The following is a 20,242-nucleotide window of genomic DNA, read 5'->3' as shown; positions in this document are numbered from 1 at the left end:
TTTCGGGACCTCAAAATCCAATTCTGAGATCTCGAAATCAAATTCAAATAGTTTAGTGAGAAATTACCTCGAAAACCACGTTACTTCAGAGGGAGCCGTTTCTCACAATGTTTTATACTATCTACAGCTCTCTATTGCTTTTGACCAAGTAAGTTTTTATGCTAACAATTAGTTTGAGTAAATACCAATAGTGTCCAGTGCCTTTAAAGCCAGTGGACACTGGCAAAGATAAAAGACTACACTGTAAAAAATTACCGTAATTTTACGGTGAAAAGTACGTAAATAGCTACGGTGCTTTACCGTAACGAAATTTGTCCATGACTTTACGGTGCGACCCCGTTAATACCGGCTCGTAATGCACCATGGGATTGTTTTAAAAAAATACCGTAATTTTTACGGTGATATCGACATTTTTCAATGACTTGACGGTGCAACCCCGTAAATACCGGCTCGCAATGCACCATGGGATTGTTTAAAAATAATTACCGAAATTTTTATGGTGAAAAGTACGGTGGAGCCCGTAAATAATTGCTCGCAATGCACCATGGGATTGTCAAATAAAATCACCGTAATTTTTACGGTGAAAAGTACGCAAACATCTACGGTGTATTTTAAATAAAAAACAATTTCCTTGACTTTATTGTGTAACCCCGTTAATACCGGCTCACAACGCACCATGGGATTGTCTAAAAGGAATGACCGCAATTTTACGGTGAGAAATGTGTATATTTCGACGGTGAATTACCATTCTCGCTTTTGCTCGCCAGCCTTTTACGGCCAAAATCCGAATCTGGGCATATCACCAAAAGAACTCTACGGATCATCGCGCACGCGCAATGCTTACGAGGAAGTTTAGGCGGGGCGACTAAAGTAACCAGATTTACCACTTTTTGTACTCTATTGCACAATCCTGTGGTCATGGGTTGTTACTTAAAGGTATGATACACCATTGGTTTTGGTTCTGGAAACAATGAGTTCATTCCAATTCCAGTCGTCTAGTTTTCAAAAAAAACCATCATTGGTAACCTGTTAAGGTTTCTATTTCATCAGTTATTCTATGTGGATGTCTGTATCGTGTTATGAAGACCACTAAATGCAGCGTCTGAATTCGAACAGTGCAAATCCAAAGCAGTTGTTGCTTTTGATGGTGTTCAAAACTTTTCTTGAATATCAGCATTTAAGATGGAACTATTTTGAAGGGAGATTATTATCTCATTTGCAGTTTCCACTTTTTCAAATACGGTCCCATGGCAGTAATATCAACGTGTAATATCAACGTGTAATATACCGTACGAATCACGGCACTCTGTAACCTTGTGTACGGTTTTACACCGTATTGACAGCCTTATCACCGTAAAAATCACGCCACACCGTAACTTAATGTACGGTTTGCACCGTATATTCACAGCTTTCTCACCGTAAAAATCAAGGCACACCGTACCTTCATGTACGCTTCGCACCGTATATTGACAGCTTTCTCACTACTTCGTGTACGGTTTACAGTGACCGTAAACTGACAGCTTTCTCACCGTGAAAATCACGGCACACTGTATCTTCGTGTACGGTTTGCAACGTAAAATTACGGGAATCGGTTGGCATCTCGCTGCACAACTGATTCCCGTAAATTTTACGGGAATTTTTTTTACAGTGTATCCTTCACAGTTGGTGTATCTCAACATATGCATAAAATAGCAAACCTGTGAAAATTTGAGCTCAATTGGTCATCGAACTTGCGAGATAATAATGAAAGAAAAAACACCCTTGTCACACGAAGTTGTGTGCTTTCTGATGCATGATTTCGAGACCTCAAGTTCTAAACTTAAGGTAACGAAATCAAATTCGTGGAATATTACTTCTTTCTCCAAAACTACGTCACTTCAAAGGGAGCCGTTTCTCACCAAGTTTTATACTATCAACCTCTCCCCATTACTCTTTACAAAGTAAGGTTTTTATGCCAATAATTATTTTGAGTAATTACCAATAGTGTCCACTGCCTTTAAACGAATATCAACGAGTATTGGCAAGTGGTAATATTGTCAGGCGCGGCCAAGCAAAGAAATACCAGGTTCATTTTGTAACTCCAATATATCATTTTGAACTTTGTTGGTTATTTAGCAACTTTTCTTGAATTTGTTTTCAAAGTGTTAAAATAGTGCTGTTGTTCTTCATAACATATTTCTTTGAGAACACGATCATCCAGAATAGGGTACACAACCCCAGTCGTAAAAGGAGGGGGTAGATTGTTATCAATCCCTTGTTGCTGAAACCCAGCCGAAAAGTTATAGGGATAGATTTGTTGCTCAAACTAAACTTTGCTGCTCAAACTAAGCGAAAAGGAGGAGGGGTAGATTTGATTGTCCTTTGAAACTCAATTATGACAAACTGTGCCACATATTGTTAACAAATAGGTGGAATTTAAAATCCTGTTTCGATAGCACTTTTCTGACTATACTGACAAATTTTAAGCTGTATTTAAAACAAAATCAAATGAATATTTAAAAAATGAACATGTTGAATGTGCAAATTGCTAACATATTATAGGGCAGCCATATCAACACCACGTGTGACGTACACACGACTTGCAATGTGACTTCCCATTACCTGCAATTACCTGTTATTATGTGTGTAGAACTGTCCAATGAATTCAACAGCTTGTTTCCGAACCTCTGTTGTTGGGCGTGGTAGGGAGCCAGTCGGCTTAGAGGGGTTAACAATTGACCCTCTGCAACGTTTTTCGGAACATGGGGACTCACTCTGAAAAAAAAAAACGACATTCGTTTGATTACAGTTGAAATAAGCCACATTTTATCTTTAAAGACACTGGACACTATTGGTAATTGTCAAAGACCAGTCTTCTCACTTGGTGTATCTCAACATATGCACAAAATAGCAAACCTGTGAAAATTTGAGCTCAATTGGTCGTCGGAGGTGCAAGATAATAATGAAAGAAAAACACCCTTGTCACATGAAGTTGTGTGCATTCAGATGCTTGATTTCGAGACCTCAAATTCTAAATCTAAAGTCCCGAAATCAAATCCGTGGAAAATTACTTTTTTCTCGAAAGCTACGTCACTTCAGAGCATTGAGCCTTTTCTAACAATGTTTTATAAGATCAACCTCTCCCCATTACTCGTTACCAAGTAAGGGTTTATGCTAATACATATTTTGAGTAATTACCAATAGTGTCCGCTGCTTTTAATTATACCCTTTGCTTACTCAGATGTTTAGATTCGGTCTAGCATTAGCATTCCATGGACCGCTAAGAATGATCGATTTATTTCATTGTGTTCTTCTTTTAAAAAGCAGAAGAGAGAGTGTGTTAGACTATAAAAATTATGCTTTACTTGGATCGGTCGAGTTGGTCTTTGAAAAGCATTTGTAACCGTTTGTTTTTAAATATGATTAGAAAGATATTTTAAAGTAGAATATAATGATCCACACATTCCAAGTATAACTCGAAATTGCGTGGTTTTCGACAAACACGGTCGGCCATTTATGGAAGTCAAAATGTTGGCTCCCATAAATGGCCGACCGTGTTTAGTTCGCAAAGTAAAAGGAAAACCACGCAATTTCAAGACAATGTGTATGGATCATTGTATTCTACTTTTAAAGGCAGCGGACACTATTGGTAATTACTCAAAATAATTATTAGCATAAAACCTTACTTGGTAACGAGTTATTGGGAGAGGTTGATGGTATAAAACATTGTGAGAAACAGCTCCCTCTGAAGTAACGTAGTTTTCGAGAAAGAAGTAATTTTCCACGAATTTGATTTCGAGACCTCGGGTTTAGAATTTGAGGTCTCGAAATCAAGCATGAAAGCACACAGTTTCGTGTGACAAGGGTGTTTTTTCTTCATTGTTATCTCGCAACTTCGATCACCGATTGAGCTCAAATTTTCACAGGTTTGTTATTTTATGTATATGTTGAGATACACAACGTGAGAAGACTGGTCTTTGACATTTTTTGACTCCCATAAATGCCCGACCGTGTTAGTTCGTAAAGTAAAAGGAAAACCACACAATTTCGAGGCAAATTTGTGTGGATCATTGTACTCTGCTTTTAAAACATCTTTCTAACCATATGCATTTTATAACAAACGGTTACAAAACGCTTTTTCAAGACGAACACAACCGATCCAAGGCAATGTGTTCCTTTATCAACAACAACATTATAACACCCCAGTCATTCAATGTTTCGAAATAAGGACGATAACTCGTCCGAATTCGAGATAAGATCCTAACCATGGGCGTCAATCAGGGAGGGACATGTCACCCCCCCCCCCCCCCCCCCACCCAATCTTTTAGAGGGTGGGGGACACGATACAAATGCTCCCACCAAAAAGAAGAAAGGAAAAAAAGAAAGAAAAAAACAAAAAACTTTTTGACCACCTTTATTATGAAGCCCAAGTATTGCACTACATGTATGCAATGTGAAAGACCAAACCCTGTGTCCCGCCACTTTGTTTTAATGAAAGTTCAAGTAACAAAATCCAAAATGGCCCAGATTCTAGTACTCAAATTTTGAAGGCTTATATGTTCTGTTTCGTTTGCCATTGGGCCTCTGGATGGCCTACGATTGCACCACAGAGCATCTAAAATGCAAAACTTTCCCGGGCCCTTCAGCGGGCCCGGAGCCATGCCGTAAAGGCTTCACGCTCGCACGCTCACTCTTTGACAGATTTGCCTCCTAAAACTTGTGTCAAAGATCCGCACATGAAGATGCTGTTAACCCAAAAGGTTCTACTGCTGCTCATATTATTTTAAAGGCTTTATGTTCTGTTCCATTCTTTATGCCTCTTATTGGCCTAAGATTGCACAACAGAGCATATAGAATGCAAAATTTTCCCGGGCCCTTAAGCGGGCCCGGAGCCACGCCGTAGAGGCTTCACACACGCATGCTCACAAATAATACGGCGGAATTGAAGCTATAATTGATTTTTTTTTAAATGTACAATGGTAGCAAAACTTGGTGCATCATAGCTTTAAGCCCTTATACACTTTCGGAACAAGAAAAAAAAATCGTAGATTTACAAATAACTTACAGGGTTTACAGAAGGTAATGGTGAAAGACTTCCCTTGAAATATTATTCAATGAAATGCTTTACTTTTTGAGAAAACATTTATCAATTCTCGACATCGAGAATTACGGATTTATAGTAAACACATGTCATGACGCGGCGAAACATGCGGACACATGAGACGGTTTTCCCGTTATTTTCTCCCGACGATGACCAATTGAGCCAAAATTTCCACAGATTTGTTATTTTATATATAAGTTGTGAAACACGAAGTGTGGGCCTTTGGACAATACTGTTTACCGAAAGTGTCCAATGGCTTTAAAATAGGGATTAAATTTCAACATCTGAGAGAGTGCACATAACCATCAGACTCTCTACTTTGAGTAAGTACCAATAATATTCACTGACTTTAAAACAACCATCCAGGCGTTACCATTATCGTTTAAAAGCCATTGGACCCTTTTCGGTTCAGGGAAAAAAAAAAAAGTTCACAGATTTACAAATAACTTACAGGGTTTACAGAAGGTAATGGTGAAAGACTTCTCTTGAAATAGTACTCCATGAAATACTTTTTGAGAAAACAGTAAAACAATTTAAATTCTCTTTAGCGAGAATTACGGATTTATTTTAAACACATGTCATGACACGGTGAGACGCGCGGAAGCGAGAATTACGGATTTATTTTAAACACATGTCATGACACGGCGAAACGCGCGGAAACAAGAGTGGGTTTTCCCGTTTTTTCCTCCCGACTCCGATGACCAATTGAGCAAATATTTTCACAGATTTGTTATTTTGTATATAAGTTTTGATACACGAAGTGTGGGCCTTTGGACAAAAGGGTTTACCGAAAGTGTCCAATGGCTTTAAAATAGGGATTAAATTCCAACATCTGACAGAGGGCACATATAACCCCTCAGACTCTCTACATTTTGAGTAAGTACCAGAAGTATTCACTGCCTTTAATACAACCATCCGGGGCGTTACCTTCATCGTTTAAAGAAACACATTGCCTTAGATCGGACGAGTTGGTCTTTGAAAAGCGTTTGAAACCGTTTGTTATAAAATGCATATGGTGAGAAAGATATTTTAAAAGTAGAATATAATGATCCACACAAGTATCACTCAAAATTGCGTGGTTTTCCTTTTACGTCGCGAACTATCACGGTCGGCCATTATGGGAGTCATACTTTTGACTCCCATAAATGGCCGACCGTGTTAGTCGACGAGGTAAAAGGAAAACCACGCAATTTCGAGGCATGTTTGTGTAGATCATTGTATTCTACTTCTACAACATCTTTCTAACTATATCAATTTTATAGCAAACGTTTACAAAACGCTTTACAAAGACCAACTCGACCGATCCAAGGCAACGTGTTCCTTTAAGGATAATTGACGAGAATGTGTAGATTCATAAGTAGAATCTAAGAGCCGAAGGTGCTTACATTGTTATCACGAATCTACATTTAAAGACCAACATATTTATTAGCATAAACCCTTACTTGGTAACGAGTAATGGGGAGAGGTTGATAGTATAAAACATTGTGAGAAACAGCTCCCTCTGAAGTAACGTAGTTTTCGAGAAAGAAGTAGTTTTCAACGAATTTGATTACAAGACCTCAGATTTAGAATTTGAGGTCTCAAAATCAAGCATCTGAAAGCGCACAACTTCGTGTGACAAGTGTATTTTTTCTTTCATTATTATCTCGCAGCTTCGACGACAAATTGAGCTTGAATTTTCACAGGCTTGTTATTTTAAGCATATATTATGTTTAGATACACCAAGTGAGAAGACTGGTCTTTAACAATAACGAATAGTGTACAGTGTCTTTAAGTGTTAATTGAGTCTACAAGCAATTATGTTACAAATCTACACTTAAGTGTAAATACGTAATAGTCTACACTTTCAACGATAGAGAGTCGTTACATAAATAGTTTACGCTTACTAAATTCTTCCTAAAGACAACTTGATTTCCAATCACAAACAAATGAAACGCCTACCGTAGATGCCTTGTGATGCAGGGAGTCAACGAACTGCGAGCCCGTAGCAAAGTTATGAAGATTGACACATTTCTGTCTGAGCGGGGAAGGTGGTGAGGGAGAAGTAACCCCACAGCGTCCATCCTTCTCCTTTGGAGAATTCAGAATGCCACTTTCTCCCTCACCGAGTTTGTTGACAGGGTTGGGCGACAGGTTTCCATTTGTGAAGACATCCTCGAACGATTCCACACCAGATGGTGTGTTTGGCGAAGATGTCATTTCGCAGAGTTACTCTTTACCGCGCCGTGCAATTGCTCTTAGCAAAGACGAATGCAGCAGTACTCTGATCAAGTTGTGTAGGGCTACTTTTGTATTAGAATGGGATAATACAATGAGGAAAAGTACAAATCTATTCTAATCCTCAATCGATTAAACAAGCAACAATCTCATTGGCTGCTTCTGCTCTAGCTCTTCCCACCCACTAATCATCCCCGTCAAATTTACCAAGCGTGGGTGACACACTGCCTATTTTTGCATCACATCACGGCCAAGTTTCATACGGCGCTTACGGAAGCAGGGAATTGTGTGCTTACGGGAAGCGTATTTCACGGGTTAGTGGCGAATTTTGGCGTGCATGCGCACTCCACTTTACTATGGGCATTAAACGCTTGAACAGCCATCGCAGAAATTCGGCGCTTGCACGGAAGCGCAGAGTGGTGATCGTACGCGCAGAATTCGACGGTAAGCCAAGCTTGCGGTAAGCAGATCCATGACATTGGCCCTGTTCGCTGTTTTTTATTGTGGTATGGAACAAACGAACAGTAGAACTCTGGTCATGTTTGGATGAGTTTGATACAGAGACACGTCCAGGGCACATCTTCACTTTGCATATTATTTTCTATACCAAGCAAGTTTCTATATTGATTACCCATACGATCGATGTCGAACAAGATCGAAAAGGATGGACACTGTTGAACCACTATTGAACGAAACCTTTCATTTGAACACAGCGTTACGTAAAATTATCGATAGCTGTAAATGTTTTGCAGCCAAAGGTTGGATAGAGGTACAACAGAACATTCTACGAACCAGTGTGCAATAAACAGCATTTACCCATTGCAGCGGGTGGCGTGAAATTACAATTGAAGAGCGGTTTCTACACTGTGGTGAACATCAAACACACGCTTACGGGAATTACCACCATTTCACTTACTCTGTCATTCCCTAATATTCTTATTTTAGTACCATTGGCTGATTTAATGTTAAGGCAGTGGACACTATTGGTAATTACTCACAATAATTATTAGCATAAAACCTTTGTGACGAGTAATGGGGAGAGGTTGATGGTATAAAACATTGTGAGAAACGGCTCCCTCTGAAGTGACATAGTTTTCGAGAAAGAAGTAATTTCCCACTACTTTGATTTTCGAGATCTTAGAATTAGAACTTGATGTCTCGAAATCAACCTTCAAAATGCAAACAACTTCGTGTGACAAGGGTGTTTTCTTCTTACAAGGGTGTTTTCTTTATTAATTATCCAGGTGATCTTCATTTGCATATTTAAATTGTAAATCTTAGGAGCACCATATCTCAAGAAGTATACTAACTTCCGGGTCAAGTGGAAGTTGGCCCACTTTTTGTTTCAGTGATACTACACAATCAAATTTCATTTTTTGTTTCAGTTATCGACTCCTTTTAAATTTTTACTTTGAAAAACCGTGACCCCATGTTGACCTCTACTTCCGGGTCAACCTGAATTGGGACTAGATCTCAAGACCTATACAACCTATTTCAAACTTGTTCCAGTTTCCGCGACCCCATGTTGACCTCTACTTCCGGGTCAACCGGAAGTGGGACCATATCTCAAGAACTAAACAACCGATTTTCAAACCTTTTTTCAGTTATAGCCTAACCAACACTACCGGGCCAATGGTGGCATGTACCGGTGTGGCGGTTTCAACTTTCCGCTCTGTTCAGTTTTCCGAAAGACCAAATACGGTAGCATTACGTCATCATTACGTCATGCGATGCCTGCGCACAGCAAGCGAAAGTAGTCCATTTTTAGTGCCGTATATTGAGTCGTCCGTTACCCTCCGGTAGCTGTCATGGCGGCGTCCACGAGTCGAGTACAACTAGCGGCAAACGCGTGGATCGTTCGAGTTGTTTTATAATGCAAGCAGAGTGTGACCTGCCTAAAGTTGTACCCATGAATACATGTAAAGAGTGGGGCAAGAGATTATGTGACTACACAGAAAAGAATCGTAGTATAAACAATTTGGGGTCACTGCTGAGAGAACTATATTACTCGCCAGGGTACTCGCGGCGGTATCTGAGAGGTCACCCGGAAAACTGAACACGCCGGAAAGCTAAAACCATTCGAACAACGTGCAGATATGACCGACTACGTCACCCGGAAAACTGAACACGGCGGAAGACTGAAACCGCCACACCGGCATTAAGAAAAACCGAATACTATTTAAAAAAAAAAACTGTGCTAAAATGTATTTATTATTTTAATGGTTTTTACATAGCATTCATTTTTAAAATAATTTATTCATTGCTGCTGTTTTTTTCATTTGTTGTATTTTTTTATCATGGACAACTACACTTTATTGCAATGGACTTTTTTATTGCAAAGTAATTTCATTTAAATTTAATGCGCCAAGCTATTTTGGCAAAATGGTACAGACAACTTTTTCTGGGACAACACTGGTTTCCAAGTGGCACACCATTTTGGCAAATAATGGTATATAAACAACTTTTCTGTGCCAATAGGCCTACTGATTTTGTAACGGCGCACCATTGGGCCGGCATTGAACCGACATTGGTCATAATATGCAATTTTCAAGGCAGGGTGAAAAAGCTGTGCCACAAGATGGCTTAAGATTGTGAAAACAATTAAAAACTGACAAAGAAATGTAATTTGTTGGAGTTTTGTTGCTATAAAATACCCCAAAAATTTTAGATAATAATAAATCTTGATTGCAATAGTGTAATTTGGAATAACTGATAGTCATTATTACAACCATGGGTACAAAGTCAACGGAAGTTTAATTATATTATACCACTTGGTGATTAGTGGACAGCATATTAGGCAGTCTTCTCACTTGGTGTATCTCAACATATGCATAAAATTACAAACCTGTGAAAGTTTGAGCTTAATCGGTCATCGAAGTTGCGAGATAACAATGAAAGAAAAAACATCCCTGTCACACGGAGTTGTGTGCTTTCAGATGCTTGACTTCGAGACCTTAAGTTCTAAATCTTGAGGTCTCGAAATCAAACTCGTGGAAAATTACTTCTTTCTCGAAAACTACGTCACTTTAGAGGGAGCCGTTTCTCACAATGTTTGTTACCATCAATCTCTCCCCATTACTCGTCACCAAGAAAGGTTTTATGCTAATAATTATTTTGAGTAATTACCAATAGTGTCCACTGCCTTTAATTAATTAACGCATTAATTACACACTGAACCATCTGGCCAATAACGGGCCAGTTATGGGCCAATAGTGGCAAACTGTGTTGGCCCAATATAAGAGTGCCCGCATGATCTCATCATGAACGTTATTGGGCCTGTAAGCCTACTGGGTGAGTGCAATTCGAGATGCCCGGAATCCAGATTCTCGCAAAAACTCGTACGGTCTCGAGGTCACATAATGTCTGTTTCTACCTCAATGGTTGTACATGTACACTGTTCTTATTATAAAAGAACTTAAAATGAAAAAAAAACAAGGAAACTACACTCTTTTTTTTCTACAATGTTTATTATTTACAAGATGGTACACATATATCTTGCCATTGTCTTAATGGCAGTAGTAGAAAGACCAGATACACACTTGGCGTTTATGCATTAAAAACGAACCTGGAAACTTTGGGCTACCGCAAGTTGCAAGACAGTTATGAAAGAAAAACACACTACACTAGTTGGGTTAGTTGCATTAAGTTGTGTGCTTTAAGTTGCCCGAGAAAGGTTTCGAACCTGAGACTTTCTTGGATTCAAATATTTGTGTGATAAAAGCTGTACCTTCTTCTCTAAGACTAGAGAGTTTTGTTTCTAACCATGTTCTATACTAGTACCTCAACCTATGCATAAAATCACCAACCTGTGAAAATTTGAGCTCAATCGGTCGTCGAAGTTGCGAGATAATAATGAAAGAAAAAAACCCTTGTCACACGACGTTGTGGGCTTTCAGATGCTTGATTTCGAGACCTCAAATTCTAAATCTGAGTTCTCGAAATCAAATTCAGAGAGAATTACTTCTTTCTCGTAAACTATGTTACTGAGGGATCTATTTCTCACAGTGTTTTATACTATCAACAGCTCTCCATTACTCGTTACCAAATAATTAGGTTTCATGCTAATAATTATTTTGAGTAATTACCAATAGTGTCTACTGCCTTTAAAGGGTCTGTGTACTTTTTGTAAGACAAAAAAACACAATGTCCACATATTTACAGTAAACTTACACAGTATGAAGATAATGATGGTAGAAATCTTCCCCGAAAATATTACTTGCTGAGGTGCTGAAGTTTTTGAGAATTGAATAAAACAAAAAGGTGTCACACAAATGACTTTCATCTCAGTGATCATGAGACGAAAACTATTTTAGCATGTAAAAACGTATTTTCATGACATTGTTTTACTTATTTCTCAAACACTACATCACCTCAGCAAGTAATTTTTTAAGGTAAGCTTTCTACTATCAATATCTTAAAGGGTCTATGTAACTTTTGTAGGACAAAAAACACAATGTCCACAGATTTACACTAAACTTACACAGTTTGAAGATCATGATAGTAGAAAGCTTCCCTGAAAATATTACGTGCTGAGGTGCTATAGTTTTTGGGAAATGAGCAAAACAATGTCATGAAAATAATTTTCGTCTCATGAGACGAAAATTATTTTAATCATTTACAAACGTATTTTCATGACATTGTTTTACTAACTTCTCAAAAACTACAGCACCTCAGTAAGTAATATTTGAAGGGAAGCTTTCCACTATCATTATCTTCAAACCCTATAAGTTAAATGTAAATCTATGGACATTTTGAAAAGGTACCCAAATCCTTTAAAACGGTGTAGGTTTAATGTAAATCTGTGGACATTGGGTTTTGTGTCACAAAAAGTACCAGAATCCTTTAATAGCGATTAATGATCAATGAATAGCGAGAATATTTAGACAAAATAGCTGTACCAAGTGATATAAAGAACTTCGGCAAAACATTTGATCTAAGTTTAATATGAAACTATTTACATTTTATGTACAGACCATGTCTACATTGACATTGCACGTTATTGAACAAAATGTAAACTCAATATGAACAGTTATACAGAACAGGGTCTTTCTGTGCAACACTACCGACTCTACCCGAGTCCCAACCAATGGGGACATTTTTGGGGCGCTACCTGACAGCAAAATAACCAGGACCCAATTTCATAGAGCTGCTAAGCACAAAAATTTGCTTAGCATGAAATGTTTGCCTTGATAAAAACAGGATTTCCCAACCAAATTTCTATGTGATTTTCAAGGTATGCAACAGCTGAATACCAGTAACTAGGAAATGGAAATTCAGTTGGTAATCCTGTTTTTATCAAGGAAGAAATTTCATGCTCAGGAAATTTTAGTGCTTAGCAGCTCTATGAAATTGGGCCCAGGTAAAATTGGTAATTGTCAAAGACCAGTCTTCTCACCTGGTGTATCTCAACATATGCATACAATAATAAACCTGTGAAAATTTTAACTCAATTGGTCGTCGAAGTTGAAAAACACCCTTGTCAAATGAAGTTGTGTGGTTTTAGATGGCTGATTTCGAGACCTCAAGTTCTAAATCTGAGATCTTGAAATAAAATTAGTGGAAAATTACTTCTTTCTTGAAAACTATGTAACTTCTGAGGGAGCCGTTTCTCACAATGTTTTATTATATCAACCTCTCCCCATTACATGTCACCAAGAAAGGTTTTATGCTAATAATTATTTTGAGTAACTACCAACAGTGTCCACTGCCTTTAAGTAGTGAACTACACTGCCGGAAAACCAGGCAACTTTGGGGCATATTTGTGTGGACATTATATTTTATATTCGGTTTCAAACACTTTTCAAAGACCAACTTGCTTGATCCAAGGCAACGTGTCCCTTTAATATCAAACTAGTCAAAACATTTTCCACACGCAGACTTTCAATCACTAGGTGGCAGCAGACTTTCCAGGTGAATCTCCAGTGGTTTTGTAGTTCTGTGCCTGCGCACACACCGAGAACAATGAATTTACATGGTAAGTCTGCTAGTGTCACCGAAAAGTCTACTATTGTGCCTATACACAATAACAAGTTCTCGAATCTGAACTTTTGCATATGAGATTATTTCTGTAGAATGAACTGCTCGATGAATTCGTTTTGTTCTGCCTCCTCCTTCTGTAACGCCGCTGTTTGTATCCGATATCTGTAAAAGTGTACATGTATGTTTTAGTATTTAAAGCCATTATACTCTTTCGGTACAGACAAAAAACTAAAAGTTCACAAATTTACAAATAATTCACAGGGTTTACAGAAGGTAATGGTGAAAGACTTATTTTGAAATATTATTCCATGAAATGCTTTACTTATTGAGAAAACATTAAAACAATACCAATTCTCGATATATCAAGAATTACGGATTCGTTTTAAACACATGTCATGACACGGCGAAACGTGGGGAAAACAAGGGTTGTTTTTTCCTGTTATTTTCTCACGACTCCGATGACCGATTGAGCCTAAATTTTCACAGGTTTGTTAGTTTATATAAAAGTTGTTGTACACTAAGTGTGGGCCTTGGACAATACTTTTTACTGAAAGTGTCCAATGGATTTTTCACACTGCAGCGATAACGAAAATGATCATGACAGAAAGAATGCATTCTATTGGTTGAACTGCTCCACTTAGAATGCGCACACGCTCATTCAACCAATAAAATGCGTTCTCTTTGCATCGTGATTGTAATTGTTATCATTATCGCTGCAGTGTGACTGGCCTTTAGCGTGCTAAGGTTCCCCATAATAGGTTGTATACTCCCCAAGGAGCTGAGAAGGATTAAAGGAATTTTAATTTGCCCAATGACCAGGGTACTAATGTAATACGCATTAAAAGGCCTATGTAACTTATGTAGTGACAAAAACACAATGTCCACAGGTTTACACTAAACTTACACAGTTTGAAGATAATGATAGTAGAAAGCTTCCATGAAAATATTAGGTGCTGAGGTGCTGTATTTTGGGGGAAATCAGTAAAACAATGTCATGAAACTAGTTTTCGTCTCATGAGTCAAAAATTATTAATATTTTCATGACATTGTTTTACTCATTTCTCAAAAACTACAGCACCTCAGTAAGTAATATTTGAAGGGAAGCTTTCCATTATCACAATCTTCCAACCCTGTACAGGTAAATTTAATGTTAATCTATGGACATTTTGAAAAAGTACGCAAATCTTTTAAGACGGTTATTATGAAATGCGGTATATAAGAATTTGTTATAATATAATGAGAATTTTCAATCTAAAGGCTCATCGCGACTCTCGAGAAGTATATATTTCCAATGTTCAGCAGAGAACACTCAGAGAGAGGTTTGAAAGGGAAGCCGCTGAACAAAATCTCATCAAAAACATGCAGCCGATTTCACGAAGCTGAACCCGTCCCAAGTTTGGATCATTTATTTTCATCTCAAAAAATTACTTTTCATCGACCGATCACTGTTGTTCTTTTCAATTCGAAAACTAACATTGGATGATAGTTTTGTAGTCTGTTATCTGTTTTAGTTGAATTTCGTTCATTCATACCTGTTTGAACACGTTTTATGTCTAGTTGAATCTTATATAGGATTTGAGGCATTGCATGGTGAGGTATCAATGTATATTTGGTTTGCGGTAACACCATGTGTGTATCGACTTGCCAGGTAGAGTTGTTCTTAGGGAACTGTCTTGCTTTATTCTACTGCCGTGGAGTAGATAATCGGAGGTTCAAAGACTTCTCAGTTCTGAAAAGAACTGTCCTGCTATTAACTATTACCAGGGCGGATGGTATAGAAATTATTTGAATCTTACCTTTCTAGTTGTGTTTTCTTCTCTGCAATGAGTGCTTGTAGTTGTTGTTGCTGTGCTTCTCTTTGCTTTGCGATGGACTTTAACAAGTTTCGAGATCCAATAGCCTTGTGAAATCAAACATTGCCAATTTTAATAAAACATGAATCTAGAAATTTGATTCATACAATATAGGAGGTAGGGCCTAGACCTCTACTCACATAGTGCCTACCAATCTGCTTTGCATAATAAGCTGTTTTAAAGACACTGGACACTATTGGTAACTGCCAAAGACCAGTCTTCTCACTTGCTGTACCTTTGTGAAAGTTTGAGCTCAATCAGTCGTCGACGTTGCGAGGTAATAATAACAGAAAAAAACACCATTGTCACATGACGTTGTGCGCTTTCAGATGCTTGATTTCGAGACCTCATATTCTAAATCTGAGGTATTGAAATCAAATTCGTGGAAAGTTACTTCTTTCTCGAAAACTACGTTACTTCAGAGGGAGCTGTTTCTCATAATGTTTTATACTATCAACAGCTCCCAATTACTCATTACCAAGTAAGGTTTTGAGCTAATAATTATTTTGAGTAATTACCAATAGTGTGCACTGCCTTTAAAAGGAAAGTACACGTTTGGTAATTACTCAAAACAAAGTTTAAGCATTTACTAATGATAAAACATTGTGAGAAACGACTCCCTCTGAATTAACATAGTTTTTGAGAATGAGGTAATTTATCACTAAAAAAATTAAAAAGTCAGAAGTCTTTTTTTCCTACATGTATCTGACACATTTTTGAACATGCTGAAAGCACACAAATTCGTCCAACAAGGGTGTTTTTTCTTTCATCATTTTCTCGCAACTTCAATGACAAACTGAGCTCAAATTTTCACAGGTTTGTTACTTTGTGCATATTTTGAGATACACCAAGTGAGATCACTGGTCTTTGACAATTACCAAAAGTGTCCAGTGCCTTTAACAAAGTACACACACACAGCTCTGTGTTACTGTCAATTTATTAGTCCACCAGTTAATTCCAACAAAGCAAGGTTTTTCAAATGAACTATACCTTCATTTTCTCTTTTTCCACTTCCTGCGCAAGGCCATCTACCATCTCGATGAAGCCTCCAACGATAGATTGAAAGCCATCGATTTCTGAAGAATACAAATAAAACAAATAGTTACAAATTCTCAGAATCAACAAAGTGACATTTGACAATGTCAACAGTAACATAAATGTTGTAAACAGATATTTTAATTTGGGAGGGGAAGGGTGAAGCAGAATTATTTGCGGGAGGAGGGAATCATTCTAGTTGTATCCAACGTGCCTTTTCTTTCCTGCTGATCCTTGTCATGTTTGGTGAGAGTATGGGGGGGGGGGGGGGGCAACTGCAAAGGTTGCGAGTCTGACTTTTAAATTTTTTTAACCCTCCAAATTTAGACTTGCACTTCTTTTATTTTTAGTCCCAGTATTTCTGTGGACCCATGTCCATGCGGGCCATGGATGGAATTATTTAAATTAAAATATTAAATAAATTTCACAAATGGTCTTATTATATAATATAGTATTCCCGTCTCATGACAAAGTCATATGGATAATAATGTTGGCATGGAACCAGACTAAAACAGAAACACTAAACTAAAATTATCACACTAAATAAAAAATATAAAAAACTGTCACACTGTCACGGACCTGCATGTGGTCAGGACTCAGGCCATTCTGTGAAATTTTCTTTTTATGTATTGCTTATATAATGCTAGGCCTACCCTACAGCTACACACTACACTACACTACACGGTCCTACTACTTGCCGTCGACTCGCCGACTTGCCGTCAACTCGCCGTCAACTCATTTTCGTGCTGTCAACTCGTTAAATTTTCATTAAAAATTTATAAATGAGGCACGGAAGTGTTAAGTCTAGGCTAAACTACATATTTCTCATGGTTTTTGGTAAAATTTCATTCACAAAAACGACTTTGTGTTGATAAAAAAAAGTACCGATCATTGACATCTTGGGCCAAGACTAAACCCACACTACACTACACGACAGTACATCTACACACACAATTACAGCAATACAAATATGGAAAAGTTTCCGTATGGCCCCACCACTTTTTTATTCGATATGAAATAATCTATCTATAAATTTACCTCAACTCATCATGCTCATTAGAATTAGATCATTAGATGAGATCCCTTTTTGTAAAACTAAAAATGAGTGAAAAAGTGGTGGCATGGTATGGTCACTTTGGTGCCCGTACGGAACGGAAGGTTATCCATACCTGCTCCTGTGTAGAGTGTGGGCTGTGCTTAACATGAATTAATGTGGAAGGTTTTAAGATGGAAGCTACCAATTTATCTGCCCTCTGCCTCCCCTGCCCCCCCCCCCATTCACCAAGTTTACTAGTTGCGATAACGTAACCCTCCTGCCGACGGCGGAGCCGCAGGGTTACGAGTCGCTTCAATCGAAAAACGGCGAAATATTTCAGTCAACAGATTTGCTCATTTTTTTACCACTTTAAAAAATAATGACACAAATTCTATGAACACGAACGTAATCCTCAATGTCTAATGAATAAGATTCAAAAACACAATTGAGAAAATCTTTTGAAAAAAAAGGACAAAAACTTACCAGATTCCGGGAGCGAAACAGTCACAAATTTCCCAGGTTCTATTTTTGAACCTGTCGCTGGTTACCATGCGCAGCCCCAAGTGCTGAACCCAACCGCAGGTACCAGCCGACCGAGCCGCAGCCGAGTTTGACTGAACCATTCTGTAAAAGGGGTGTTACAAGGGGTGCTGCAGTGCTTTAAGTGAGTGAACAGCGGGCATAGTAAACGAACAACGCACACGCACTGCAGCGCTGCCTTATAACACCCCTTTTACAGAATGGTTTAGTCTAACAGCAATGAACATCGGGAAGTCACAAAATGGCGAGGCGACAGGTTCAAAATAGAACCTGGGACTGTTTCGCTCCGGGATCTGGTAAGTTTTTGTACTTTAGTTCAAAATACTTTCTCAATAGTGTGTTGAATGTTATTCATTAGATATTGAGGATTAAGGTCGTGTTCTTAGAATTTAAGTCATGATTTTCGAAAGGGGAAAAAATTGAGCAAATCTGTTGACTAGCTGTTGAAATTGTACGTGTTTGACCATTTCGCCGTTTTTCGATAGAAGCGTCGGCAGGAGGGTTTACGTTATCGCAACTACAAGTTTACCTACAAAATACAGTACAGTCGTTTGACCAGTTCGGGATCACTTTTTGAATTCACATTGTTTTTTGTTGCAATCTCTTTGATATCTTAAACAAAAATTTTTAGCAGTTTACCTAAACATGTCATAAAACTCACCAAGTATTCACTGACAAAAAAAGATTAGTTCTTTGAAGAGGCTTTGAGAAAAGTATCGTCACCTGTTTGACCAGTTCAGGATCAGTTGAATCTATTCTGAATCAGTAGAGTGCCCTTTATTGCAAACCCATACTCCCATCCATAAAACTGTCTCTCAAGGACACGAAACTTCAGAGGTGTGTTGGCATGGACTTGGACTTCCTTTCTTTAGTGAATGTCATGCAAGTGTCCTCAATAGCAGCGCAAAAACCCAGCGACAAAACCTCAAAACAACAGCAAAGGCAAATGAAAAAGTGAAGCGAATCTAAAAAGCATTATTGACCCCTCCAAGTTTAATTTTCTCACAAAATAAAAAATCTACAAGAATTTGTTTAAGTAACGTTTCTCAAATCAACTAAATAAACTTTCTACTGCAGTAGTATGATTTTACCATACTTAGTAAGTTAGTGCGGCACCATTTGACGCAATGAGATGTTGAGTGATCCCGAACTGGTCAAGGGTAAGTTGCCCCCCTAAAGAAGATTTTGGGATCTTCGTCACCTCAAAAAAACAAGATGACTGCACAGTATTCACAGGAATGTTTTTTTACACATTCTTATCATTTTACATAAATATTTTTTGCCCGGCACTCCAATTCTAAAGATAAGAAGTTTTAACAGTGTTTTTCAACCAACATTTTTAAACAAAAAAATGATAAATTTCGCAGACAACCTTCAGGAAAACAGCCATAATTTATTTGCTGATGATATTTGGCACCTTATTTTGGGTTTGTTGGTTTAATGGGTGTTAATCTTCACATTTATCAACAGAAATTAGTAATAATGATAAGTGATATAATTATTTGGTTATTGCAAAGTTGAAGTGATCCCGAACTGGTCAATGATCCCGAACTGGTCAAATGACTGTACAATGACAGCGTGAATGACAGTTGCACAGTGTGCAACTAACGTAGTTTTTACAGTAGCTTTTTGACATTTGTATTAAGCAAATTTCAGCTGCAATAAAATAACCATACTCACTCTCAACAAACTCCTTGCATTCTTCTTTCAACTCCGTTGTTTGTTGGTGAATTTCAGGTTCTAGAACTCTTATTTTATTCAGTTCATCGAAATGTAAGCCTGCCTTGGCAACAGCTTCGTCCGCCATGGTTTACCGGTTGATGTTTTTAGGAAAGTCAGGAATTTCGCTGGTACTCGGGAACACTGTAACATCTGCCTCGTCGTAACCTGTGCGTTTGCCACTTAAATTGCTGTACACCAGCTTCAATTACGTTAAATGTCACTATTGAGGGCGCTGTTTTGTGCACTTGCTAAACATTAATAATAAAACTTAAAAAGCAACAACCAGTCATTTATTAAACATACTTAAACAGTACCTTAAAGCCCCCGTCTCTTTCAAAAAACAATCAAATATATCGACGAACATCTAAACTTTAGGTTTCTTTTAAAAAATTGGCAGGTCAACCGTACGAATTTTTTGCTATGGGGTAAAAAACACTCCGAGGTTTTTCCAGCACCGACTTGCTACCATGCCACAGCATTACATTCTTGTTCATACCCAAGCCCCCAAGCCCCACCCCCCCCCCCCAAAAAAAAAACGTACAAAAATTGCGCGCACATTAATCAATAAAATTGATACATCTGGCCTTCATATAAAGATAATCTTGCGACGGGCCGACGCGAATAACGCGCCGATAAATTTTGTATCCCCCACCCACAAAAGGTGTAGACATGTATGTGATGTTGCAACCCCCCTCCCCCCACCCACCCCCGAAAAAATAAAGTTCTTTAGTTACGGACCTGTCCATTGATAAATAAGGGAATCAAAGGGTAGCGACGAGT

At 38.1% G+C, this 20,242-nt stretch overlaps 2 protein-coding genes across 2 annotated transcripts in view; both read right to left on the bottom strand.

Annotated features, from left to right (window-relative positions):
• The window catches only part of LOC139939000 (nitric oxide synthase, salivary gland-like), a 44,706-nt gene extending 37,409 nt beyond the window's left edge, over window positions 1-7,297 (bottom strand). The window contains exons 1-2 of the mRNA XM_071934705.1: window positions 7,022-7,297; window positions 2,612-2,754 (exon numbers count right to left, since the gene is read on the bottom strand). Coding sequence (XP_071790806.1) covers window positions 2,612-2,754; window positions 7,022-7,279 — 401 coding nt within the window. The 5' untranslated portion in view covers window positions 7,280-7,297. The remainder of the gene's footprint in view (window positions 1-2,611; window positions 2,755-7,021) is intronic.
• Window positions 7,298-10,317: 3,020 nt separating this feature from the next.
• LOC139939005 (intraflagellar transport protein 20 homolog) lies at window positions 10,318-19,597 on the bottom strand. The gene is made up of 4 exons (XM_071934710.1): window positions 19,421-19,597; window positions 16,120-16,205; window positions 15,073-15,176; window positions 10,318-13,438 (listed from the first exon to the last, which is right to left on the bottom strand). The coding sequence occupies exons 1-4, from the start codon at window positions 19,545-19,547 to the stop codon at window positions 13,357-13,359; spliced, it is 399 nt and encodes a 132-aa protein (XP_071790811.1). The 5' UTR covers window positions 19,548-19,597; the 3' UTR covers window positions 10,318-13,356.
• Between the last annotated feature and the right edge of the window lie 645 nt (window positions 19,598-20,242).

The sequence above is a fragment of the Asterias amurensis genome, chromosome 6 (genome assembly GCF_032118995.1).
Source record: "Asterias amurensis chromosome 6, ASM3211899v1".
In the NCBI taxonomy this organism is placed as follows: domain Eukaryota; kingdom Metazoa; phylum Echinodermata; class Asteroidea; order Forcipulatida; family Asteriidae; genus Asterias; species Asterias amurensis.
This window is presented reverse-complemented; position numbering and strand designations above follow the sequence as displayed.